At 35.3% G+C, this 21,438-nt stretch overlaps 1 protein-coding gene across 4 annotated transcripts in view; it reads left to right on the top strand.

Moving 5' to 3' along the window:
* Fhos (Formin homology 2 domain containing) overlaps positions 1-21,438 on the top strand; it is an 89,749-nt gene that overhangs the window by 42,310 nt on the left and 26,001 nt on the right. For 3 of the 4 annotated variants that reach the window (XM_021333972.3, XM_021333971.3, XM_064043545.1), the window contains one exon: positions 21,213-21,322. In XM_021333972.3, the coding sequence (XP_021189647.3) occupies positions 21,213-21,322 (110 nt within the window). Of the gene's footprint in view, positions 1-11,647; positions 11,933-21,212; positions 21,323-21,438 lie in introns of all 4 variants that reach the window. The other variant, XM_021333973.3, reaches the window with a different exon arrangement.

Here is a 21,438-nt window from a genome sequence, read left to right as displayed (position 1 = left end):
AAGATATATTTCTGAGAACTTCTGAACTTTGAATAGCACCTGCTGGATAGTATTCCTTAATTAAATAAATGAATAAAAAAAACACTCATAAATGAAATAAATAATGTCGGGACACCTTTTCACACACCTTTTCATATACTAAAAGTGACGCTATGAAAACTACTAAGATCAAAAATTGCAAAAACATTACTTAGAATTTGAAGCTAACGACTTTAAGAAAAACATGTCGGAAGAGAATTGGTTTGTTTGAATTTAGAAGAATCAAAACAGGTCTAGAAAAAACTATTCGTCCACAACGGTACATGCATCAACAAAAACTAAATTAAATGACAGTTGACGACTTTATCTGTCAGTTTGCTTACACTCTAAATACACTCTTAATCCCAAGATTACAACCTCTAATGAGATAATCAGAGAGCGCCACGTGGTTTTTTTTTTGCGTTCATAACAGCTTAATATTAAGATTATTATTATTGCCCACTGGCTTGAGCCCGCGATTTCAGGCGCCCCCGCGTGTCTCAACATTTCAGAAATACACTTACACTAGGGTTTAACGTAGCTTATACTATTTCCTTTCGTAGTTTTTCCAAGACACCTAACACTATGTCAAAATTTCTTGTGTATCAATTCGATAAAGTTATCCACAAGTACATGAATAAAACGAAGGGGATTATAAAAACATAGGTAGGTAATATTTTAAACAAAGTAACCAACTTTTAACTAAGGTGGTTAACCTATTAAATAACGTCTACTAGACAATGAAGAAACTACATAGTCATTTAAAATTAAATCAATATAATCGAGTGATGATATCATGTAATTATAATTAATGTCGTAGCTCGCCATTGTTCACATTTCCCATCACCTCTTGTTCTAAGCTAAACCGGTATGACGTTTTTAACATATTCCGCGAAATGAAGAATAACCCGGGGGTCGTAGCGTGTAAAACGTGTCGTTGTACGGGACTTTGGCTGTGATGCCTACTAACGTATATCAATGTACGGGAAAACGCCAACTTGCGACTGCAGACAGCTACTTAGAACATACAGAATGACAACTACATTCTAGCCTAAAATTTATCTAGAAATAACGGTCTTAAAAAACTGAAAATCACGGTCCCAAAACTATGCAAGACACCAGTGAAATCCACAAAAAATAAACCAACTTAAACCCAATCAACAAAAAGTCTGAAGCCAGATAAAATCGATATAAAAGTCGATAACAATCATTTCGCGCATTCGATTCTCGACAAAACATAGCAGTTTGACAGGCTTTGCATTTCGAATACTTCGCGTTAAGCACGGCTTACACATTGACCTACGACCTTGGTTAGGTAATGCGGGTGGGACAAGTTATGAAAATTAAGCCATTACATTAATAGACTAGATTTGTAATATGGAAAGAATGTTCCTCGTGATGACGTCAGATCGAAGAATGGTTAGGAAGAACGTTACACGCTGTACTGAACCGATTTTTTTATATAATCGTCAAATGATGACTGACTAATAGACTAGATTTATCTGGGTAGCAATAGCATGTCTATAAATTAAAAGATTATTTTTAATGATCATTTCTCACATTTTCACAAACAAACCATTTCACGAAGATTTATCAATCTTTAAGTTTATCTTTGCACAGTTTACTGATGTCTACATAATTTTCACACCCTATTCTGACTTCTTCAATATTTTTGCCACTCGTTTTAATTTTAGATTCCAATAAAAATTTACGATAAACGCATTAATCGCGCATCGCTTATGCCGTGAACCGCAGCGAAGTCACGGCCAATCTCGTTAGCAAGGAACACAGCACACGTGAAACAGACAACAGTGACGTTAACGGAATCCTCTTTGTTATATTTACTTATACCGCACCCCACGTGAACTATCTCCAATACGGAATTAAACGTTTAACTGAGGATTTCAATAATTGATCCATCTGTCCTTTTGCGATTGGAGATTGAATTTTTACATTAGCTTCATAAAAGTTATGTGTTAGGGTTAAAGCGAGTTAACCTAATTTGATTTTTGTTTTGCTCTCAGACTTGAGGCAAACTATAATTTATGATTTTTTTTCTACGAAATATATTCAGGTAAGTACTTACTTACTTTTTTACTAGTCATTAAATGCAAATAAGGTCCTGTAAATTCATGTTTTATGAAATGAAAAGTTCAATTGAGATTTTCGTTTTCCATAACGTTCTGCAAATATTTCCATCGAATAAAAACGTAAAACATAACGCAAAAATAAACATTTATTTTTTTCAATTACCATTACTTTAATAGAAGTCCTTGTAACGATACAATCAATGCGATTATCTACGTAAATCCCAAATTGAATCGATTTCACGTCCATCCAATTAGTAATCGGTAAAACTCGTGGATTTGTTGATACTGTATAGAATTAAGCAATGACCTTGTCTAGTATAGGCTAATGTAATGTGAGCCTTGTACGTCTGTATATATTTAATTGTGATACAGTGATTAGCACTTACCATTTTTGCACATCTGTAGAAGACTCGGTTCGAATAAGTATTATAAATGTTAGAAATAAATGCTTTCAGACTTCAAAAACTACATCTGACACGAATTTATTGTGAAATGGAAAATACAATTCTCCTTACTAACTAGTAAATACAACAATATCGTTTCATTTGGTGCATCCGGTTACCATAGTAACCATACGTACAGTTTTATTATCTACACTTAACCAGTGTTATAAATGAACTAAGTATTACACTCGGTTGCCATCACACAGATTATTGCAACGAATTCTACCATCAATATTTTTCGTACAATATCCAATGATATTTTATTAGTGAGAACTCATCAAAGTCTCGCGTATTTCAAACCATTACTAAAGCAACGTTAATGATAGCTGATAATTTTAATGATCTTTTCGATTTTATTTTCCAACTGTATGATATCAAACGGTATATTTTTTGTTACAATATTAATTTGTCTAGTAATTTGCTGGTTCAATAAAGTGCCAGTTATGTGTACTAGATAGTATTTTTTTTATTTAGCTTCAGTACTTTCAGACTTGCGGTTCGGTAAACTACATTAGGTAGCAACATTAAAGCGTCATGCACAAAAAATGAATATAACTCCTCTTTATTTATGATTAGCAGAGGTGGCAAACATAAACATAGGAGTGTCCATACAAAATGAAGGGACAGGTCATGCGGTTGCTAATGGCCGCACGACTTTTAGCGGACCCCTGCAAACCGTTGCAGGAGACGTTGGAATAAAGATGACTTCGCAGAACAAGCCATTAAACACATGACATACAGATGATAAACCAACGTAAGTCACTACTAACGCTATCCATGATTATGCAAATAATGACAGAAATATTTTTTTAACGTCTATTAAGTGGTAAGAACTTAACACTTATATTACCAACGATGACATATTGTAAAGGTTCTGATGTAACCATTGATTGAAGCAAACTGCATCACTGCCTAAAATAGCCAGTGACGTCATGGTCTGTGTACCGGAAGTAGGGTCGTCTGTTGTAAGCAGAAAGTCGTGTGGATATTCTGATCACGCGAACATTGCGCTATTGACGTTAGGTGATGCCAATTGTAGAAGTTAGTATTACTGCGCAAAGTAGAAAGTTATTTATATCATCGATGATTTTACTGAAGCGTTTGACACCACAGGCATAAACAGGTTTACATCATCATAAGCGCTTAAAAATAAAATTCGGTTACTATTAATTATTATGATCGCGGCTTGCTTAAAGCCCACAGCCCACACCGACACTGTAACTTGTGTTGCCTTTTTCGGAATCTATATCATAAAAACGCTGGGTGACGAAACTCGGAGTTCCCCAGGGAACTATGCTGGGTCCAATACACAAATTAAGCAAAAAGAAAATAAGCGTTTACGCGTGATAATTATTATGCCGTGAAATATTTTCGCGTCCATAGGGTATATTAACAAGGTACATACCGGCTAAGAACATTGGTTTGCCATACAATTTACACCTGTCTGTCAAGTGGTATGTTCTCACGAGACGACTCAGGTGTTTTGTGTTAATTACTTGCTCTTAGGCTTCGAACACACGATCAACCGCTCTTAATATTCCAAGTTCGAAATAGCAACAATTATACTAGCGGTATGGTGTGAATTTATTTTGAACAGGCATTTATGACAACCTCCTACAAAGTGGCTATAGCTTTTGTTTCTGCAAACAAGTTGATGATAAAAAGCATACCGTAATGGCGATTTTAATCATAATTATTATCATTGCAAGTACACTTTTACAGCTATGGTACATTTAAATTGGGAAACATGTGCACGGTTACCATAATTTTTACAAAGCTTAAACGCAGTTGTGTTTACAGCTTTATCGAGTATAGGTTAGTAAACAACTTGAACGTCCCATTGCCAATGTCAAGTTAAAGACTTTATTGAACCTAATTAACAATCCGACGGTACTGGATCTTTGAGAAAACTTTACGTGCAATGCTTTTATTTTTATGCAAAACTTTTTAATCATCAGTGGAATGGAATTTGGTCATTTATATCAAATTAAGCTGGATGTGCTCTATGTGTCTTTTTAAATCTTCTTGCTATATCTATTTATTTATCATTTGCTGCATTTAAAAAATAAACATAATCATACAGTTCTAATTAAAGAAGGTCCAGCTTCGCTCCTCTTATTGTTTAAATCGTTATAGCTGCATCATTCAAAACAATTAAATAAAGAAACACTGTTCCTATTCCTTTATGTCTATATTATGTAGGTCTAGTTACATCGACTTCATAACATAACAGTAGAATTGGTAGAACAAAACGTGGAGGAATTTTCATTAATTGTTATCAATGCCTTGTTGAATAATAATGGGCGAAATCGAGAATCTGTTTTAAAATATTTAGCGTACGAAATACAGCACATCGTGTACGTGATATGTTTAATAGAAATATTTACTTAACACATGTTATACAACAGACGCCTTGTCAAAAGCGGAACGCAAAATATTTCGTGGAAAGCATTTGATAGAAAAATTATGGCAAATTAATTTCGAAGCTTATGTAAATATATAAAATAAATAAATAAACTTTTATATTATGTGAACTTGGTTTTCCGCGTAGATGAGTTCTTAGTTGTATTGATTGTTTAAATATCGAGATATATAATATAGAGCTGGCGATAGTTGCAGGCTGGTAGTCTAGAAATCGAATAACACATTATATTGCTTAGTGAGGTAATGTAACTTTAATACCATTGACACCTTAAAAATCCAAAACAAAGCACAAGAAGATATCACTTTTGATAACAACATCCAAGATGAGTAGAACCTCCTTCATTCTGGGAAGTCGAATAAACAAACATTAAAAAAAAATCTCGGCTATTTTATAAATCAGTAGATTTGGTAACCAAAGCATTTTGTTTATCTTCTATTCATGAAATTCTTTGCCCGAGGTCCTTTTATACATATTTAATTTTACCACCAGTTGCCTTTCGATACGATTGCAGAGGCATGTTTACAACGCGAACTGCATACAAATTGTTGAAAATTAATATGTATAAAGAATTTATTGTATGGCTCGCGATTATTGTAGGTATGGCTGGGTGAAGATTTTGTGCAATATGAAAGCGCAACCATCGTTCCGTGAATACAAGTTGCTAATTTAGATTATTTTAATCCTTCATACCTATAGTAAGTTGTACCTACGTCAATGATATTCAAATCACAGGATGTTAAATCTGCCCTGGTAGTTCAGAGTAAAATTCCTGAGAGAACATTTTTGAACATTTTTTCGTCACAGCCCAAGCCTAATATTTTGAAAATTTGATATACTTGTAGGACTTACAATTCTAAAGCCTGTCTTAAATCCATATCATGTTTGATCATTATCGTCTTTTATTTCTACATGTTAAATGTTAACATGAAAATACATACAAAATTATATTTTTTCGAAGATATTGATTATGACACAGAACCTATTTATATGGTAAATAGATCCAATAACTTATTGGCAAATTCCGTTCGGTTCTTCGATTGTCTATTAATTATACTATTCGGCAAAGTCCAGTTTCACCTCTTTGTTATTTGGACATTAATATTCATTATCTGTGGTTCTAATCCTCCCTGATGTTTCGTGTCTATTTCACAATCAACTTCGCGAGTTCCTCTGTTATTGTTGCATACGTTTAGTTCTCTCAATGAATTTTAGCGGAGTCAGTTTGTTGATCTTAGAAGCCTGTAAGTCAGACAACCAGTCTTAGCAAGGGGTATTGGGTTACCCGAGTAACTGGGTTGAGGAGGTCAGATAGAGGCATTCGCTCACCGTCCAGGCCAAAGAATTTTCAAATAAACAAAACACACAAGAATTCATGAAGATCTTATATCAACAATCCTTTTAAGTGGGAATATTTTTGAATTAGCAACACAATCCCCATCTCGAAACCAAAATAATTCCCCGTTCCACATAATCCTAGCTTCCTAATAGTTCACACCTTACTCACGTGCTCTCATTAACTATGAGTATTACAGGCGCTTACTCAAACATGACCTTTCACTTTCATAAATAGAATTCCAACCAACATCTTTGACAAAGGTTATGAAATTAGCCAATATTATAATTAAGAGATAACTTATCTAGTCTTAACAATGGGCTTCGGATCTTATATAGCTGTTTAAGCTGATAATACTGATAAGCAATCAGTGTAAGACGACTTTGGAATTTGGTTGTTGAACAATATCGAAGACGGTTGGAGATAAAAATGCATTGACAAAAAGCGACGTTTCTAGAAGCTCATCTCGTGATCCTATTATAAGTTCATATCTTTTTTTCATTACCTCTGAAAGATTTGTACCCTAAAAACAAGCAAGTAATTGATTCCAGTCATTCTATCTGTAGCACCCCCAGAATCCTTCAGTATCCTTCCATTTTTATCTCGAAGTACGGATAAGTTCGAAACAGAACAGAAAAAAACATAACAAAGGATATAAAAAGAAACAAAAATAAACCTATTAGAACAATATCAGCCGCGACGTCCACATTTTCGCATATTGCTCAATTGTTACCTACATTCGTTCCTGCCCACGCGTATCTTACGTAACCGCGTCGAAATTAGAATAGAATACCGCCTAATGACGGCTTGAAGCGCTTGTCAAAGTAATACCACCTGTCAAATCTAGCGTTATGCGAGAATAGGTGTTAAACATGATTTATATTGATTTGCTAACGCTTATGGCTCTGTTGTTCCAGTTGTTTGTTTGTAAACCTGACCAGAAATCAACACTAGTGTTTTTTTTTTTGTATAACATTTGACCTATATCTTTACCTACTCATCATGTGAACCAAACGTTTGATTATTGAGTACTCTCCGAGTGCTCTCTATTAACTGAACTATGAACAATTTGATCAACAAACAAAAGAAGATCGAGGTTCTATATTCGACTTGTCTGCATTTATCTCGTATTTGGGTAACAAGAGAGCTTAAACAAAACATGTACAGTGTACACCCACTACCTAAAAGTAAATAGCATCCGAAATCAGGCAAAAATACCCATTAGGTACAAAAATCGCCTTTAGCAAATAAAGACTGGTAACCATGGAGAACAAAATAAATAGCGGAGGTGCCATAACGTAAAATCTCAAAAAGCAGCGCGATAAAATGCGGATGTGCTTGAGGAATATACGCCTTCTTTGGACCCGAAAATTCTTTATAATAGCAAAAATCTTTGACACATGTCTCAAAGAACCTGAACACCACGTTAGCTCACTCATAAAGGACGGTTTTGGTCATGACCACCGTACGTATTTGAGCTAGAAGAAGGCGCCTGACCTACCTATGCCTACCTGCCTTATGGCATCTCCGCTCATCATTCTTTACTCTGTTGGTAACCCAATCACGATCCGTTCGGTTCATGTCCCGGTCACTGAACATCACGACAGTCACCAATGGCCGCACAAATATTATAATTAATAACATTGAACACGAAACTGTATAAAAGAGAAAGGAACGGACTGTGAGAGCTCGACGGCTAAGGATTTTCCTTACAAAAACATTAAATGGTGACGTATTGAAACTGAGGTTTAACTTTAATAAGGATTTTTGTTTTAATAAGGATATTAGGAGGATATGTCGGCAAGTTGCTCTATCAGGGAATGTTTTGAACTGAAAGAAATTAAATTAGAGATACCTTACGAATACCTACTAATAAGTACGTAATAGTTTCTGTGCTAGTTTGTACCCTACAGGATCCAAAACTACTTAACCGATTTGAAAAATGCTTTACTGTTTAGAAGCTTCACTCTTTCCAAGTAATATAGGCTATATTTACCAGACAGTAGTTCCCAGACGAGGGTGAAGCCACCTTCGGCTTGTACAGTTTAAAAAAATCGATCAAATTGAAGCTGGACTAAGTCAGTCCTATCCGCACTGGTGCAATTTTGTTAGTCTTTATTCTTTAAAATCTTAAATTCAGATATTCTCACTTTCTTGTTTTTAATTTCATGCTAGACAAAAGTTAACCCACACACTTTGTTGCAGTCACTTAGATGCGAAAGAAAAATGGCATTTACCTAGTTTTTAGTTCCACTCTGTTTATTCCTTACTTCACATTGTCTAACGAATTAATTATCGCAGATACAATGCATACAAGGTGATAATTAGTGAAATACATACTTAAATAAATACCGATTTCATATTTGGGATTTTTTTTAAATATATAAATGTTTGCCCTTGAAATTGCGGACTGGCTGAAGAAAAATAATTAAATATTAAATATTGCCAAGTATTTTTTTACTTGCGTCAACAGGTTCTAGTTTACCATTCAATCCGCCAAGAAAAGACCTCTCTGTACAATTGACTGCAGATTTCAATAAGTAATTGATAGTTTTCGATTAGAACTTAATACATACCTATATGTCAAAATTCAATCTCTAATCCCAAAACAATGGATAGATTGCTTTTTGAAATCCAGTAAATGGACTTCGGAGAATCTCCACTGGTCGCACTATTACGAAACAATTCTATCCAGAATCAGTAGTTTATATATATAAATATATAGTTTTTATTTGAGTCCCCAATCACAGGCGTGATGAATCGTAGAAACAGAGCGAGCGGCGCGTGCGCGGGGTTCGATGACCTCACGTGAAACAATTTCCCGAACAGAAAGTTTGGGAACCAATACTTAAGATGTTATTTTTTAAGAAATTATGTCAAACGGTTCGGTGACGTATAATTTATTTAGTGGGAAGCTTTAGATGAATAAATACCTAAGTACTAAATAATAATTAATTGATTTGAGTAGAAACTTGACGATAAAGTATAGTGGGCAAGTATTTTCTTTGAGGAATGGAAAAGGATACATGCAAGATATGTTGATATTAGGCATATTTTACAAGTTTTGAGGCTATGGTGCATTTCTGGTCTTAAGGGCTGAGGAAGCACACCCAATATTTCGAGTGTCACTTATTTTCGATAAATAATACTTTACTTTCGCCGTTAAGTTAAAATGTTACGTCAAGAAGGAAAACCTTATGTTAATAAAGTTCACCTTTTCTCCTTTGTAAGTGTTGGAACCAGTATAATTAAGATGTCATCACTACTTTCTAAGTACCCGTTCACTTTTCCTTGCTTGTCTAAACTTGTGACGTCATTGGAGTACTACTCTCAGCTGCTCACAATTTGCAAGTCATAGAAAACATTTCCTTTGCAAGGCTTCGTAAATCATACTTGTAGAATCTCTATTTGCGGCATCTAATATCCTTGGCATCTGCACCTTTAATATCATGATCTTTCGAGTGTTTTCCTATCTCCCGAGCCTTTTTTCCTCACTATGTTGGGGTCGACTTCCAGTCTAACAGCGTCTGACAAATTAGTTTTTTAATTTTTTTGAATGCACCAATCCCAGGAACTCCTGATCCGATTTGAAAAATTCTCTCAGTGACATCATCATCCTCCTGCCCTTATCCCAATTTTATTCGGGGTCGGCGCAGCATGTTTTCTCCTTCCATACTCTTCTATCTGCCGACAACTCACAAGTAACATTCTTTCTTACCATATCTACTTTCACACAATCCATCCATCGTTTCTTTGGTCTTCCTCTTCCACTATGTCAGTCCACGTTTATACTCATCACCTTCCTCACAACATGACTCTCATTCCTCCGCATCACATGCCCATACCATGACAGCCGGTTTTCACGCAGTTTTTCTGAAAAAAAATCTCTCAGTGACAAATAACCCATTTATCGAGGGAGGCATATGAGCTATATTACTTATATGAAGTAGTTCCCGCGGGATGCGGGTGAGACCGCTGGCAAAAGTTAGTCTTACAATAAAACAATATCACAATAATATAATACGAACTAAATTAATGGGCATTGATAATAGACTGTGAACATAGACAACCCAATTTCAATAATGTTCTACATTTTTAATAAAGATTGATGTTTCATTTAGTACGTCAATGTGGTCAATACAATCAGTTGAATGTGAATTGAATTGATTTCAATTACTATTATACTTAACTTGTAACGTTTAATGTGACACTGGGCACTGTTGACCTCGCAGATATTGGCGTTTTTAAGAGTTTACATTGAAAAATATATCCAATTTTTGTTAAGAGGTGTCCTTGCTTTGTCAATCTGTGTTCTATCGTAAATATGGAAGATATTATTGCTTGTTTGTTTTCATTGATTATGCTCAACAATTAGACACTGAATTGACGAGATAACTACCCCGGATATCCAGTTATGGGAAATATTTAACCTGGCGTGCTATAAACTATATGAAAAAAAATATATTTGTTCAAGAAGAAGAATTTGAAATAGATATAAACAAAAACAGTATGTATACGTCTTTATTAGATATCGTATGTCCTTATTTTTGTTTTTGTAGGATTGTTAGTCTAATAGATCGGGTCATTAATTGATAAGAACGTCATAAAACACACAAAGTGATCAACTGCGTTAATCTTTAGTACTCATAAATAAAAGTGAATCACTGGAATGTTTGTAAGTGCGTTACTTCCGAAGGGTGCATCTAATATAATTATTTCTGATGCACAGAAAAAAATCAGGACAAAGTTTATACTTATAAAGAAAAATATTCATATATTCACAACTGAGGCACCCATGTAAATAAATATTTAGAAATTAAACAAACTCTATTTATGCATATTCACAAACATTGTAATGAACTATGAAATTGTACAGCTTCTTTGTTTTCCATCACTCACTACTTCAAACAAAAACCATGTAAAACAGAATTCGTTTTGTATTTACATTTACATTGTTTAGACTTTAGAATCTTGAGCAACCTTGACTAGAAATGTTTATCGCCGCTGCCTAGTGAATTAGAGTTTAGTTTTTTCCACCTGTCAATTTCGCAATAACGGTGTATTTGAGAATGTACTTAGTTAGCGTCTGCACCAAACCACATCCTTACTCGTGCTGTTGAAAAAACTTAATCATAACATCTGGCACGCTTATCGTGGGGCTGGCATCAGCCGCGAGCTCCCCGCTCGACACACCGCGCCGTGCAGTCGCCGCGCGCTCGCGATCACATTCGACACTGGAAAACATAAACGCGGAAAATTTCAAATCAAACACCGGCTCCTAACAACTACTTCCAATTCAAAAGTCAAAATTACAATCATATTTTTCTTCCAATCAAAGGGTTCGTTTAAGTGTAAAATGTGATTAAAACTGTGATCTTAAAAATTAGTGCATAAAATCATGATTGAACTGTTAAAAGTGACTGACAACAGGGTAAACGGAACAATGAGAGATATCGGCTCAGATTCGTTCGTGTGCCGTGTCCAGTATCTGGATGACCTGGATCCTTTTATGGAGTACAATGTTCGCGAGCCCCCGAGGCCTCTCTACCATACCTTCAACACCACCATACCACTTTCGTACCAAATTGCCGCCGTGCATCGACTCCTGCAGGCCCCACACCGGGTGAGTTATACAACAATATTATTGCTATTTAAATACCGTAAACCGTATTTTATTACTTCCAGTAATACGCGTGTACGACCTCCGTTGTTAATTAAAAAAAATAATCGCCGATTATTTGGCTGTGCTTGAACGCACGCAGCAAGCGAACACGTAAATATTGACAATAAAATCAGTCACTGATAATCGCGACTGTTATCAAGTAACTGATTTAAAAGAAAATTGGTGACAATCACAAGAGCCGATGATAATAATTTGTTATAGGAATTTCTATTAATACGATAACAAGTATGCAGTTAGTCAGTACCTAATGTATTTGTTTTGATAGACAAAATCAATAAACTTATGAACGCGGAGAGTCTCTAAAATGAAGAAGACAGCGAGAGGTACGCTTAAAGACAAAAGTAAAAGGCATTCGTGTGCATAATGGCACATCACATTTCAAAGTCTTCACTACTTGGGTAAACAAAGCAAGCACGAAATAGGCTACTTATCTATTAACATTGTTGAACAAGCCGGTGAAAGAAGAAATACTTCAGTGGCATCATTACCCGCGGTTAGAAGCCTTAGGAATATGTATATATGCGTTCGAAATTGGTCCGCTGCACGAAGCATCCTTTAAAATTCATTAAGCCTGAAGGCTAGTTACGTTTATGTAAATCGATAGCGAAGCACTTTTTTACAGAAGCGTACGTATTGTACATAGATCTAATATTAGTTTTGTGCGTTATAAATGTAATGGAAGTAAACGCTATTTGTAATACCAGTGTTACTCATCGCGGTATTTGGCTAAAATTATACGTTCTAAATTCTCCTGCGAGGTGGCTCAGGTGTTGTATGACATAATGTCACTTATTATTGTATACGCTTACTTTCGACTGGGTTCGTATAGGTCAGGTTATAAGAGATTTTGTTCAATATCAGATGGGTCAGATATAAAAGTGTTTGTGTCTATTATCAGCTGATTGTGTAGACTGTGCGACGCTGCGGTTGCCTAGCGTCCTCCTACGCTGGCGTTGCGTGAATCTTAAACAAAGGCGTTTGGAAAAAATGCCGAATTTTTATACCTTACTAGCCGTTTTCCCGCGGTTTCACCCACGTCCCGTGGGAGCTCCAGCACCCGCACCAGGATAAAATATAGCCCATGTTACTCGTAGATAATATAGCTTTCTAATGGAGAAAGAATATTTAAAATCCGTCCAGTAGTTTTTGACTTTATCCATTACAACCAAACAAACAAAGTTTTCCTCTTTATAATATTAGTATAGATAATTTGACCTCATGAAGGATGATTAACTTATCTTGTAAGGTTTCATTTCTTTTCTTTATTAGAAGCTTGGGGCAGCTGGTTAAAATAATAATATAATTTATAAGGGGTGAGTTATTTTTTTTAACTTTTAAATTTAGTAGATCATGGTTCTAAGTGAACCAGAACCGTGTAAACTGCAGGAAAAATAAACAAATAGGTTCACAAGTCAGATAATGTACCACTTAAATCTTTAGTGAAACATTCATTATCTTTAGACCCAGAGTCGGTACAAAACCAGTTCCCATTGTCATAGCATCTGTCAGAACTCGTTCACAGCAGTCTCGATTACCCTGTTTAGCGAAATTACTGACCAACTGAAGATAATGAGATGACTCGCAGGATGTAAGTACGGGAACAGTTAATAAATATCATTAACATTATCGCTTGATTACATTTGAAATGTGTCTTTTGACTTGTAAATATGATTAAGGGTGCAAGTAAGTCTGAACGAGACGCGGCTTACTGCGAAATGGAACTATCTCGAAGCGGCAACAGGATAACAATGGAATAAAAACGGTCGGGCCGATTTATACCTAGACAGGATTTAAATTGAATTACGTCAACCATATCACAAAGACTGCACCCATCCTGAAATATCACAAAGCAAAATAACTTTTGAATAGAACTCAATAAAATGAAGTGTCTAGTATGAAACATAACTAACGCCAAAAAACTACCAAAATAGCAAACAGTTCGCAATTTCACGAAAACAATTTTTTAATCGACTTTTTTGCTCTCCAGCGCTAAACTATGTACATAAAACAACGATGCAGAGATAAAAATAACAACAGTAGCGTAAATCTTTTATATTAGTCACTGCATAGTTTAATCTTACTTTTCCTCATTGTGTTCTTTAGAAGTTTATTAATCATACCCAGATGCGCGTAAAATTTTATATTTGATTATGCCTAGGTACGTGAGAACATTCTGTTTGTACAATTCTTCGAAATTCATAGAGGTCACTAGGATTCTTCGTACTTATGGACTCCTAGTTTGGCACACAATTGCTGCATTTTTAAGTTGTTCTGATTGAAGAGCATATGGCAAAATTACTTGAAACAAGAGAAACTAAGAAACAGCTCTTTATCGATACCAACTTATTTATAGCAAGATATTTATAAACACGCCGTATAAAATCTACCTGTCTTTATCGTTTTCAGTGCGAGAGACAGCAATGGAATATAACAGGTACCTCATTCTTTCCTCCTAAGTAGGTGAGCAGGTGCTCAGGACAGTACTTCGTTTATAAAGTCTCGTTCCAGTGATCCCTCTGACCTTACTTCCTCAGCTATGACATAATATGTGTGTCATCGTATTACTAGATCTGCCAAAAATAATGTAGACTGCTCGTTCCAGGAAACGTTGTGAGAACGAATGCATCGCGAACGCACGATGCGGCGAATTTAGGTCGAGTGGGTCCATTTCCAGTTTATTTCTACATCTTTGTTCTTTTTTTTAACGTTATATCCCTAATTAAAATATTATTAATGGGAAAGCGTTTCTGAAGAAGTGAAGAACTGCTTTTATTGATCAAAGACTCAGAATTTGTAGAATGCATACCTATGTATATTTAATATTTCTTTTATTTTTTACTAATTTTATGTGCTGCATACATACCTACGTGGTTAGAAACATATTCATATAGAAATATTTTCAAAGATAGCACTTCTGATAACTGCAACGTTATCGCCGAGAGATAGGTATTAATAAATAGATATAAATCAAAGCCGGCTCTTTCACGTTGACCTACACTGAAATATACTGATAACTATAAGTACTTATATTTATAATCATATCGCTTCAGTAGGTGAAAGGTTATAAATCTCTATAAGTACAAGTAATTAATGGTAATCGCAACATTCTGTCAGCGTGTAGGAAATTACCTAGCCAAGGAAAGGAAACAGGTCATAGAATTATTTATGACCATAATATTAATCATATTTTATTTAAGTTAACTGGGGAAAATGAAGGTAAAGCCCAGCTTAAAGAACCTTTCCATTCGCGTACTGAAAATTGACGAGTACTATGCATCACAATACGACCTAGAATGGAAGAGTGTTATATGAACTGATGACATCCTCATTCTGAGAAGAACAAAAAAAGACGAAGAACAATTTAAAAACCTCTTTGATATAGGTAGATGTACCTAGAGTGTCCACCTTTTACCACTGTACAGACTATCGGCGTCGATGACAGTAGCCACTTAATTAGCAATGACCAAAATTCCCAAACTGTACAACAATCACACACCTCTAAACAGCAAGAATCCAGTGATAAAATTTCGCATTTACTGGATTGCAAACAGCCAACTCATTTCGTCAACCGAATTTGTTGGTAAATACCGTTACAAATATGCAAAGGCGAGCACATTTTAGCAGTGTTATGTGAGTCACGGTAACAATTATAAAGTTGACAATGACGGACATACCCGCTGGGACTTTTTGGTGTTTCAAAATTAAATCTTAGACATCCTTCCTTATGTATTACTCACAGATACGCATCTTAGTAAATGAAGTAGGTACTTATGAGCACTTCGCGTGCCAAAAGAAAATGCTCCTCTGACTCAAGATTTTGGCAGTAAAGGTCAATCAAAAACTGGGAAATTATTTAATGTTTGCCTTAGTAAGCTACAAAATATCAACGTTTTCCGAAGCAAAAAAAGTACTCAATCGATCCAATTATATTCAATATCGATATTATAGGTCCGTTTAGGAATCCATTTGGTTTTCTTATCAAGGAAGGAATTTTTACCTATCTATAAAGTCACAAGCCTTGATACTAAGTGCTTTGTGCAATTAGCCACAGCTAATCAGAATTTCGTGCATCCAATATCACACAAAGATAGCCCTACACGTAAATTATTATCAGTTTTTAATTGACGTCAATAAGGATTTTCGTATTATTGTAGATAGGTAACTGATTCACTTATTAGGTATAATTTGCATACGAAACTTTATTTTGTTACAATTCATTAGGTATATATTCGGGATATGCCTGTTAGATAAATTCAGCGTTATCATTATTTTGGACCCGTCCGCATGTGATAACTTAATAACTAAGCCCCTACTAATACAATGATTGTATGATTATTTCGGCTTTCAATCATTTTCGCAACCTTGAGTAACGCAAATGGAAAATGAGACTCGAGTCACGCACGTTAACTAGCTGTTTTCACCTGTGGCTTCACCTGCGTCTCGAAGGAACTTCTTCCCGTAGCCGGATAAAAGTAGTTTGCTCCTTATGATATTAGAGGTAGTATAGATAGACATAAGTTCAAAGTGCACAGAATGGATAAGTGATAAGAAGAACAACAAACAAACAATCATAATATTTGCAGAAAATCCCTACTAATATTATAAATGCGAAATAAACTCTGTCTGTCTGTCTGTTTGTTACGCTTTCACCTCTAAACCACTTAACTGATTTTAATAAAATTTGGAACGGAGATGGTGTAAGCTAGTATTAAAATAATGAATATTCTTAGCAAATCTACTACTACATAGAATTATCTACCCGGCTATTGATAAGCAACAGGAGTGCAGAATTTTTTTCATTTACACCAAGAACATTTCCACAGCCCATAGAGGCTTATAACACCTACCAACAGGTACCTTACATACCCACGTTAAATAGATATTGTTGGCATTTTGCCAAAACAACGTGGAAAACCAGATATCTATAAACAGGTTAACTAGGAACCGACATATACATGTCATCCTGTGTTTTAAACGAGCTAAGTTTAGCATAGCTAAAATTAGATTTATACAAGTATCGACATTGAAAATTATGGACTTAGTAAGTACTAGTCGTTTTTCCGTGGTTTCACCCGCGTCCGGCGGGAACTACTGCCTGTACCGGGATAAAATATAAATATACCCTGTTAGTCTGAAAGAATGTAGCTTTAAAACAGTGAAGGTTTTTTTCAAATCGGTTCAGCAGTTTAGCCTTTAGGGTACAAACAAACAATAAAGAGATTGTAAGTTTTTCATTATTTTCATTGTGCTGGAATATAGTTACTGTATTCCAAAATTAATTATCTGCTTCGACTATAAGTCAGACTTGCCCACCCATTTTTTTGTAGGACATATTATGCAAATAATCGGGTCGTATTTTGTAGGATTTTCTGACTGAGTTTTTGCAGGACGTGTATTTTTTTCCTACAAAATCGTTGACCGATTTACCTAGGCAGACAACGTTATTTTGAAAAAATAAATAAAAAATAACCATTATTTACTTATTTTTTACGTTTTGATTTCAATACTAAACAGCTAGAAATATAAAAGATACTCTAGTTTAATTCCGTAAGAAAAAACACAGTTAATTGAATTTTAATTAATGCACTCAATAGTTTTATCGAGGCAATTAACTAAGTACCTACCTATTTATTAATTCATTAGTAGATTAGAACTAAGAACTAAAGATCATAATTATCTCGTGTTATTTTAGGTATAATACTTCCAATGAGTTGTTGAAATGTCGTTCCAATACCATTAATACCTACTTAAAATGTTGTTATCGTTACTTCCCTTGTCCAGGTGTGGAAAGAAGTTCCCTAGTACCGCGGATGAAACCCCTTGAAACAGATAGTCAAAATGAAAAACTTATATAGGGTAAATACGCTAAATGTCGGCCCCCTTAGCGATTTTCTGTCTGCGGTTCGCTATAGCACCGTCAGTTTCCAACGAAAAATAGTTTCTGATGCGGTTTTGGATAGTTTGATTAATCTATTTCATATTTATAGGCATAAGATTTATATTTCTACGAAAAGAAAAAAGTAATAAGGCTTAGATGCGTCGAGAACAGAAAAACCCTAAAGTCGGCCATTCACGGTCCAAGGTCGGTCGCGTTTTTTCCAAATGTCGGCCGGGTATAGGGTGTTTTAAATTAAGGCAGCGACAAATATTATTTACTAATATAATACTAAGTATACATTTGTAATTGTATTTGTTTAACAGTAAAATATTTTTTTGTTTCCCCTAAACAAATAAAGTCGTATTCACGACCAACCATTTATATTTTTTAAGCTAATAAGATCGGTTTTATAGATAGCAAGTCCCAAACCATAAAGCTACCATAAACATGCCTACAATACATTTAAACTTAACTTATTTACAATATAATAAATTATAATAAATCATTTTGAGAAAATGAAAAAAATATAAAAGTATTTTTTCATCAGCCTGTATAGTGGCGTTCGAGTTCGAGGCTGGTCGACATTACGATCTTTAATATTTCTAATGTCGGCCCCTATTTCTTGTACCTTATTTCTCGAGATTCGACTAATATCACCCCGGCCGTTATTTGGCTATTAAACGTAAAATAGATCTATTTGCCTATAAGCGTTGCAAATTCTCTTGTTAAGCCAACGGAATTAGTACAATAGGAATTTATAAAATAGACTGCATTTGCTTTAAGTCGGCCACGGCCGAGACTCCGGTTTTAAGTCAAAACTGTTGTCCTAATGGCGGCCTCCTATTTTTCCTTGCAAAATATACGCAAAACGCTGAAAAAACTATCTTAAAATATAGTTAAAATAACCCATTAGTGATAATCAAGCTTAAAACAAAAATAAATAAATGTTTTATCGTTCTAATATCAATCCCCAAAATGTGAGTATTCACTTCGAGTAAGCTACTTTACGTGCGAATTTGATGTTTCAACGGCGCAATCGCTACTGACGCTCAGTATGAGAACAGTAAGTGACAGAATCGGATAGTAACGATTTGTACGTATAGAGTATAAACCAAGGTTGCAATTCGAGGAGCAAAACTAACACTTAATTACCTTTTGAATGAATGCAAGCTGAAAATGTACAGACGGCCGAAGTTTGGGGGGAGGCCGACATTTGGCGTATTTACCCTAGTAAATCAAAAATAAAATCAAAATTGAGGTAGGTACCTACCTACAAATCAGCGACCTATTACATAAAAGGATTTCTTGAATGAAAATTTTATTCAACCACCGTCTATTTCAAATTTATTATGTGTTTCTATGTACCAGTACTACCTACCTACAAACCTGCTAACGCGAATCAATTACATACACATGCAGCGAAATATTTTTATAATTTGCAAAATGCTTACCGTAAAATAAAAACAAGGGATAAAATAAAAATAAATAAATATATATTTTTTTTTTTCCTTAAATCTTCACTTATCAATGTTAATATATTGACTACGTAATTAATTCGCAACATTCATGCTTGATAAATTATTTATATTTCGTTATAATTGAATAAACAATTTTGAAGCGCAGCGCCATCTGTGACGTTGGCGATAAACTATACAGAACTAGTTTGCGCTAGTGATGTTCGCAGTTTCTGATAGATGGCGCTATCATACAAAGACAAGTCTAGATTAAACACCGATTTTGTTTTGCGAATAAGATTTTTTACAATATACCCACATATACTAATTAAGAGTGAACTTAGCTCAAAAAGGCTTGCTCGCCTACAGCGAAAATAAATTTATCTATAGTTTGATAGTTTGGTGTTCAGATTATGAAGAATCTTATATGAAAACTGATCAGGTATACATGTCGTAAACTAATACCTAAGTAGGAATGGATCATCAAACCAACTCAGTGTTATCAAGAGCCTATCAAAGTTTTACGGATTAGAATCCACCTTGGTTCCTCCTAGACAGATGAGTTTGTTTACCAGGGGCCCGATCCTCCTAAGTTAATAATGTCAAAATTGAATAGAAATTGAATCGCAATAGCAGTTTTCACCATATCGGGCATTCTGCTACAAAAATAAGACCAATCGTATTCCAACGACATTCGATTGATCTGCGATCGGTCTGCCATTTTGGTGATTTTGGTCTATACGGTACCTAGTTTGCTCTACAATGATAATGAAAGATACTACATGCTAATAGATGCTATGCTGCATCTAATAGATGCTGTACAATGATTAGTGGCGGCCCTAGGGGTGTGCGAACTGTGCCTTCGCACAGGGCCTCGCGCTTGGGGGGGCCTCGCGCTACAACCCACACTAATATAAAAAAATTATAATTAAAAATTAAATATCTATAATTCATTCTCCGTTTAATTTTTGAGTTCTCAATGTAACAAAAAGTTGGAACACCAAAGTAACAAAAACAACTGCCTCTCGATCCAGTCACGGATTCTTTTTATTTGTGCTTAATTCCGAGTTTAATTTGAGAGTCCTTAAACAAACAATTTAAAAAAATTCGCGCTCGCTACGCTCGCGGCTGTTCACTTGTCAGTACCGTTCCTTCTAACATGATTAGAGTACTTTTATGTCCCAAAACTCAAAAATTTTCGCGCTCGCTGCGCTCGCGGCTGTTTACTTGTCAGTACCGTTCATTCTAACATGATTAAAGTACTTTTCTGTCCCAAAACTCAAACATTTTCGCGCTCGCTACGCTCGCGGCTGTTTACTTGTCAGTACCGTTCATTCTAACATGATTAGAGTACTTTTATGTCCCAAAACTCAAAAATTTTCGCGCTCGCTGCGCTCGCGACTTCATCTTGCACTGTTGTTTACTATACAAGTTTAGGAGCTTTAGTGAACCAAAGCTCAAAAATTTTTGCGCTCGCTTCGCTCGCGGGTGCTTTATTTTCCAATTCTTTTTTTTTCATCCTTTTTTAGCCAAAGCTAGAAGGTAGCGCCGCTTGTAAGTCCTTTTATTAACAAGAAAATAACTCCTAGCTCGCAACACAGACTTTTCACGTAGGACAAAGGGCCTCGCATAGACCTGCCGCACGTAGCCTCGCAATGGCTAGGGCCGCCGCTGACAATGATAACAAAAGGATAAAGACGTTTATTTCAAAGACAAAATAGCGGAATGGCACATACGTAATTGAATCTCAGTCGAATGTGAATCGTAAGTCGCTATTAGGAGAATCGGGCCTTTTCGGTAACTTTTTCAACAGATGCTAAAACCCAACTCATACCAGTCTTAGATTTTTGAAAACTAGTCTAAGGTATTTTTTCTTTGTTTGTTGCAGCTCGATGACGCGACTTTACAAGTCTTCAAAGATGGTGACTACGGGCCTTATCTGGACCTGGATTCCACGCTCGGTGAGCAAGATGAGGAGCTTGAAGGACTTCAAGACAGGTATCTTCATTTTTTTTTTATACTTAATCGATGTTCTACTGCAACTTTGACAAAATAGACCTACCGTGATGCACATCGCTGTCCACAAATTTTATTTTAGGTCTTGCCTCTTAAAG

The sequence above is a fragment of the Helicoverpa armigera genome, chromosome 1 (genome assembly GCF_030705265.1).
Source record: "Helicoverpa armigera isolate CAAS_96S chromosome 1, ASM3070526v1, whole genome shotgun sequence".
NCBI lineage: Eukaryota > Metazoa > Arthropoda > Insecta > Lepidoptera > Noctuidae > Helicoverpa > Helicoverpa armigera.
The sequence above is the reverse complement of the archived record's forward strand: the minus strand, read 5'-3'. Positions and strand labels throughout refer to the sequence as shown.